The 7,280-nt window shown below is 51.9% G+C and overlaps 1 protein-coding gene across 1 annotated transcript; it reads right to left on the bottom strand.

Moving 5' to 3' along the window:
• Positions 1 to 6,093: 6,093 nt before the first annotated feature.
• LOC136472876 (auxin-induced in root cultures protein 12-like) lies at positions 6,094 to 7,062 on the bottom strand. Its single transcript, XM_066470582.1, has one exon. The coding sequence runs from the start codon at positions 7,007 to 7,009 to the stop codon at positions 6,233 to 6,235; it is 777 nt and encodes a 258-aa protein (XP_066326679.1). The 5' UTR covers positions 7,010 to 7,062; the 3' UTR covers positions 6,094 to 6,232.
• Positions 7,063 to 7,280: the final 218 nt, after the last annotated feature.

Genomic DNA, 7,280 nt, shown 5'->3' with positions numbered 1-7,280 from the left:
TATGGGACGCCGTAGGTAAGTGAGATATGGAGCTGAAAACGCTCCCACGGCCCATTAACACCAAGGAGTTCAAAGGTTGGCCCACCGTTGGGATCACTTCCTCTTTAGGGCACCCTAGAGTGAGGGGAGGTTAAGGACTGGCCCGCTAGAGGCTAGTACCTGAGGCGCGCGAAGCACCACGGGCATCCCGACCCTAGTTTCGAGTCTTGGAGAATGCAAGCTCCATGGGATTTCCCCAAAGAAAGGCATCGAGCCCTCAGATCGGTCGAATGGATCTGAGAACTATATGGACTGGCCACCAAGAATCTGGAGTCAGTCACCAGCTGATCTCAAAATGGGCCCCCACGAAGGGGATGCCGGGGCTCCACTCGAACAAGCCCGTTAACAACTCACCGAGCACAGTGCTTCGTCCAGCGAGGAAAGCATGACACGACTCAACCCCTCTATTCTAGCAAATGGACGCATGAGGGATGATGATCACAAGATGAACCGACCCCCGACTGGACCCCTGCTATGCACGGGGGCTCAGGGGCTTGGCATCGCAAAGAGATAGAACACGCGGTCGTAAATATACGATGAGTCACCTTCGGTTGTGGAAACCATGGATAGAGTGATGCAAGAAACTAGGCGACCGACCCCGACCGACCCCTAGAGGCTCGAGGGCTCGGGCCGCCCAATCCCCACTTAGGGAACCGATCGGCCGTACTGGCTGTAGTCGGAACGTACACAGGCGAACACCCCGACTGAAAGAGATAAGAGTCTGTGGCCCCAAGGATAAGTACCAAAATGCTCAGCCTCCGACCGACTCCTAGTCGGCCGTAGGCTCAGGAGCATGGGAGCCTATGTCTGCTCAGCGTGCCTCCGTGGCCTTTGCTAGTCCTCCCTATGGAGGCTAGGTGTATAAATCCTATCTGATTACCCTACGCAGTACAAAGGGAAAAAACGCCGAAGTTCCAATAACAACCCGCCTCCACGGCACAACGGCCATAGGAGCAACAAAGCGAATACAAGCTTTCATTAAGCGACAATAATGAATAGTACTCCCATGCACCCTTAAGCGACGGATCGCAAAAAGAGTTTGCAGGAGTGTCTCACTCCTCTAAAGGCTCGGGGGCTACTGTCGGATATCTATTCCTGGGTATCCGAGCCAAAGGATTAATGAGCATCACGTCGGCTCATCCGATGGTTAAGGACGCAACTGCGGCCTCATCCGACCCCCAGGGGCTAGGCCACGCCTCGTCCCACTCTGAGGACGAGGTTTTCGCCTCATCCGACCCTAAGGCGTGGGCTCTGACTCCGAGGACGAGGTTTATGCCTTGTCCAACCCCAAGGCGTGGGCTCCGACTCCGAGGATGAGGTTTCTACCTCATCCAACCCTAAGGCATGGGCTCCGACTTCTCCGACCCCAGGGCACGGGCTCTGACTTGTCCGGTCCCATGGGGAGGGCTCCGCCTCGTCCGACCCCCGAGGGTCGGATTCAGTCTCGCTCGGCCCCTAGGGCGAGATTTCTGCCTTGCTCGTTCCCTCGGGGTCGGATTTGCAACCGAACAAAAGCAGTGGCCCCAGGGGTGGTACTCGAACCGCTTCAACCACTATGGCGTGGAGGCGCACGCCCGGGAGCACGTCTCGGGCGCGTCCTGATGCGACTGGTGGTCGCATCAGGCTATGCTGGGACACTCACGTCGCCCACCGCATTAACAGGCCAGCACTATGCTACCAACTCCCTGCCTGACCAGCGTCCAACGTCAGTCGACCGACGTCAGTTGACTGGCACTGTACCTCCAGCCCTTCGTATGGCCTCTGTCAGGGGGCCCTTTGACCATTTCGTCCGCTCGGATGGGATGGAAGACAAGAATGGCACACGATACCCGCACGTGTGCTGCAGTGGCCAACAAGACCCCGGTGCCACGCCGCTGCCACCACGATCTACAGGGTCAGCGGGACCCACGCGAAGAGGAGGACGGCATACTCCCATGAGCCTTATTTCTCTTTATTTTTTTCCTCTTCCCTTCTCTCGGTCTCTGGTATCCTGTTCTCTCCCCTTGGTCTATAAAAGGGAAGGCAGGGCACCGTTCAGAAAGGGAGATCCATCGACCAATAGATCGAGTAGTAGAAGAATCGAGCAATCGAACCATAGAGACTTGGGAGCTCCTTCCTCTCTCGCCAGTTTGTAACCCCCTACTACAAACTCAGTGCTGGTAACACGAGCAGCCCGAAACTAGACGTAGGGACATTCGGCCCGAACCAGTATAATCCTCGTGTTCTCTTAGCACACCATCTAGGTCAAACGTGCAATATACAAATTTACTAGTCGGCTGTTCGAAACACCGACAGGTCCCATTTTAAAAATGATTCTGATTCACCCATCACACAAAACATTTTGTTGGGAGAACCTAAATCTAAAGCGTTTACACAAGAATATGGATCTCAAATAAATTGCCTCTAGTAAGAGCATCTCCACCCAATTGAGAAAATCGATCCATTTTCTCTAAAAAACTATGAAAAAATATGGTCCATCAGATCTCTTTTCTTGTCTTTTTCCCTAAATTTATTTCTCAAACCCTCAAACAAATGGGGGTGACTGCTTCAATCCCCCTTCTTCCCCTACGACAGGACATTGCCGCCACCAAACTTTCTTGTGTTGACAAACTCAATCCACCACTATGCCACAGCATCTAGAGCTGCGAAGACGAGTACGGCAGGCAGGCGGAGGTCAAGTGTGGGAGCCACCGTGCAGCAAGCTAGGCAGGTAAGATGGGTCTTAGTGGCACCTAGGGGAGAGGGCGGAGAGAAGAGAGACAAGAAAGACAAGAGGAAGGAGAGAACGTTTTCCACTATCATGTGGGTTCCACATATAAAAGGGTTGAAGTTTTTACAAACCGGTGCACCACACATCCCATGCACTCTAGAATTCGGTTTCTTGAATTCTCATTAACTATATATATAAGGGATTAAGTTTTAGTAATTGAAAGTAATTGCTCTATTCTCATGTAAGATAGGACTTTCAATTCTTTGCTATCTTTTTGTTTACCTGGTTTGTAGTTGTGGATTTTTTTCTATCAATTGAGCTTTGTGTTCTTTTACCTTGTAAGGGATCGTAGGCTATGTTTGGCAGAGCTTCGGCACTGGCTTCAGCTTCTTGTGTTTTATTGGAAGGAACCTTGTCAAACATCCATCTAAAAAATGGCTTCTTGCAAGGAACTTTGAGGAGCGATAGCCGTTTTTAATAGAAGAGAACCGATAAAAGTGGCGTTTCTCAGCTCCTCAGGGCATGCGCAGTGGTGGGGCGACTCACCAGGGCAATGTACGTTCGTGACAGGATGCAATTGAGTCGATTCCGTTTAATCTCCAGTGGTGGGTTGACTCTTCCTTTGGGCCAATCAAATAAAAAATCATTTTATTCTCCTAAGCCGGACACTTGCACGAGCAATGGTGCTTTCCGTACCTTTCCTCCTTCTCTTCTTTTCTCATGAATACTATTTTTAATTGGTATGAATTGGCTCATGTTTGGTGGTCGGTTCCTGACACACTCTATACATCGGTTTGTTGTAGTGGTGCATGCTTCGACTCATGCCAATTAAAACAATCCCACGAGTCACTTTCTAAACACCATTGGAGAAGCTCTTACAAACCAAATACAAATTATTACCAAACTACCTTGTTTCTTTTATTTCAAAACAGCTTTACTTTCACCAGAGAAGCTGCTCCACAAACTGGAGCCCTTTTAGTAGGAGCTGAGGCCCTACCAAACAGGTCATAGTCATTAGAAGAGCTCCAGTTCAGTTGACCGTGTTAGATGTAGATGTTTGTTTAGTTGTGTTTTTTTTTTTAGTTTTAGTATAGACATGTTAGCATTTCCCTAAAAATTGGATCAATTCTCTCCTAAAAATACAATGAAAACTCGTACTGTTCATTCAAAAAAGGTTTCAAAAAACCTTATAAGAGGAAACAGTTCCGATCCCAAAAACACTAAAGTTTCAATGGTCCTTACTTGAATCCACCCTAAATTGTGGAAGCTAGAATGTACATTGTTGACCATTGAAATCTAGACCGTCTACTTTGTTCACTTAACTTATCAGCTTGACAATTATGATACAGTGCTTTTCTCTCTCAACAAATCAGTGAATAATATTTTTTAGCCAGGCTTTTCAGCAAAACAAACATTGTACCGTAAAAAGCTATCTTTTGCGCAATCCCTAGGTCGTAGTGGATGAATCACACCAGCTGGTAGAAACTAGTGAGGCAATTCCATAATTTAGGTTTGGTCATGGATTGTACAAGCGAGACCATAATCGATGTTTAGGCCACAAGTTGAACTGCAAAAGCAAAAGCTGGATTCTACAGCGGTGATTCGTTCCTCGCTGGTCCAGCGTCACAAATGCCTACCATGAGTTCTCTCTGTTCAGTTCACCTTAGCTACAGAAACAAAACGACCACAGAAACAAAACTGTGAGCTTATTCTTAGATTTATAGGCGCACGTATATTTCTTCCTGTCGATATAAAACATTATCTTAACTGTATCACGGAAAGATCTATACATTAGAGTTTATAAACTTACGATGCTGCGCTCTCCGTGACTGTGTTAATTTCACGAACTTTACTTTTTAAATTAAATATCACTTTAACGTCTGTATTTAATTTTCACAGTATTATTATCTTATCCGGCGATTCGTATATTTTTATTACAAAAGTTTTGTTATCCGACGCACGGGGTTGTAAAAGCGAGACCACAAGTTGAACCCCAAAAGCTGGATTCTACGGCGGTGACTCGCTGGTCCAGCGTCTCAAATGCCCACGATGCGTTCTCTCTGTGACCACTGAAGACTGAAGAGCAGGAGTAGTCATCTGCCTCTCGGCCCTGCGTAGACGTCCGTCCAGCCGTCAACCATCAGGCCTACCCCTACCTGCTAAAAAACAGGCGCACCTTAAGGTTCGTGCAACTGCAAGGCTGTCTGGCGCGCACCGCGCGAGCATACAGACAGGATTCAGACTGGCTGACGACGGCGAAGAAGACGACGACCACGACGCCGACACGCGCTGCGGCGGCATGTGCGCCCATACGCGCGCACGGCGCACAGGCACAGGCGGTCAGGCGCGCGGTAATTTCCACCGGGAGCCGCGCCGCCGCGGCGGGGACCGTCCCGTCCACACACCTGTTGGCGGCCCCAGGCAGCCATGTGCTCGCCAGGAACGCACCCATGGCCATGGCCGCATGAGAAATTCGTCAGAACGCAGCAGCAGCAGCAGCAGCAAGGCTCCAGCAGGAACAGGTAATCATCTCGGTCGACCGCCACCTACCGCGCGGAGCCCTTTCCAAGATCCAGATAGCTGGCCAGTGCCTTTTTCTCTGGGACCTGCAACTTCAATGAGCTCCATTGGTTTTTCTGGTGCTTTTCTTGCTTCATGGCTTTGGTTGGTTCGGAAAATAACAGAGTTGGACGCCTGTAATGGCCCGCCGCGTAGGCGTAGTGCGCTGTTCTTCCCCATCATACTCTTCTCCAATCCAAAGAAATGATGACCGAGGTGCTCAATTGCCATGACGACCTCACTTCCCAGTTCCCATCCACGAGCTAATCATCTCCTTGCAGTCCTGCATAGGAAAGGGCTGGGAACAGAGCGTGGAGTGGAGTCATCCGGAAATGTGCGCAACAGCTACACTACTAATCGACGTTCCTTGCATCGCCGGTAAAAGGCTGACCGAGCGCCGCCAGCTCGTTTTGCTGCAAAACTAAGCTGCTTCGAGTATCTAGGCCTTGTTTAGATCATCTCTAAATTCTAAGTTTTTTCACTCTCTCTCTATCACATCAATTTTTGGACACATGTATGGAACATTAAATGTAATCTAAACAAAAAAATTGCAATCTAAACAAGGCCCCAGCTGGTCACTGCTAATCTGGGGGCTCTGAGCTTAGTCTCTCGGCCAAACACCCCCTAAACCACATGAGATGGGTGTACCAAAGACTCGTACTGCAATAGTGCGCCTGTACTGCAATTCATCAGAAACAGAGAGCTCATCATGTGAACCGATGAATGCCACGTCCACTACAGTAATGTAAATCACTATGCCTACCAAACAACAGCTCAACAGCGAGTTCATCAACCATTTTTATTTCACGGCCAAAAACAAACTGAAAAACGAACAAAAACAGCGCAATATTTCCTCCCCTCCACTACCCACCGCCGACGCCGCCGCCACCTTCGCTGGGGATGGTGTGCCACCACCAAGCATCATCATACCGCCGCCAAGAAACCCACCAGCGCGAGCACGAGGAGTGCGGGCGCGGACACGCCGCCCGCGACCACAGCAGCGTTAGGCGACTTGGACGGCGCGGCGCCGCTGTCGCCGGCGGCGCCACCGGACGACGCGGCCGGGCCGCCGGCCTCGGGCGCGGGGGCTGGCGACGGGGCCTCGGAGGCCTTGCCGGCGAGGACGAGCTTGCTCTTGGCGCTGAGGTTATCCGCCTGGAACGCGTGCTTGTCGGGGGCGCCGCCCGTGGAGGACGCGCCGACCTGCCACACCTGGTTCACGGCCTTCATCCCCTTGCCCAGCTGCAGCTTGCCGTACACCCGGATCTTGCCCCCACTGCCCGCGGCGTCCGCGGCGAGGTCGGTGGCCGGGAAGTCGAGCGGCGTCGAGGCCTTCCCCAGCGGGACGTACCCCGTGATGTTGTACGTGCGCACGGTGGGCGCCGCGGACCCGGACCCCGCCAGCGCCACCAGCGCCTGTGTCCGCGCCATGCCCTCGCCCGTCGGGTTCAGGCCCCACGCCACCCACCCGCCGGGCGCCGCCGGCGCCGCCACGAACGCCACGGACAGGGAGCTCTTGGACGCGTCGTACGTCCAGTGCAGCGACGCGCCCAGCTTCGGGAGGTCCTCGCACGTCGCGTACGCACGACCCGCTGGGAACTTCTCGCTCGCGCACGCGGCGGATGCTAGACGCGTCGCCGCCGGCGAGGCTAACAGGAGCAGGAGCAGCGCGAGGTGGTGCGGCATTGTGGAGGCGGCCATGCGGGATTTGGCTGGTGGCTTTGGACAGCTCACTCGCTCTCCTTCAGTGCTCTGTTCTTGGAGCTGTTGAATGAGTGAGTGTGGGGGTTTATAACGAGCGGAAAGAGGTGTGGGCTTAATCGTCAATTCTGAGCATCTTAGAGGTTGTTTTCGACTTTTCGTTTAGTAGTAATTTCGCTGTTAGGAGGAGTATTTGGACTACGTGGCATAAGATAATGGTGCACGAGTCCCAGCTCCCGTGACCTGCTAGTTTTACCTTTGTTGCGTGTGG

This window comes from Miscanthus floridulus, chromosome 8 (genome assembly GCF_019320115.1).
Source record: "Miscanthus floridulus cultivar M001 chromosome 8, ASM1932011v1, whole genome shotgun sequence".
Lineage (NCBI taxonomy): Eukaryota > Viridiplantae > Streptophyta > Magnoliopsida > Poales > Poaceae > Miscanthus > Miscanthus floridulus.
Note: the sequence above shows the minus strand (reverse complement) of the source record. Positions and strands in the feature narration are given on the sequence as shown.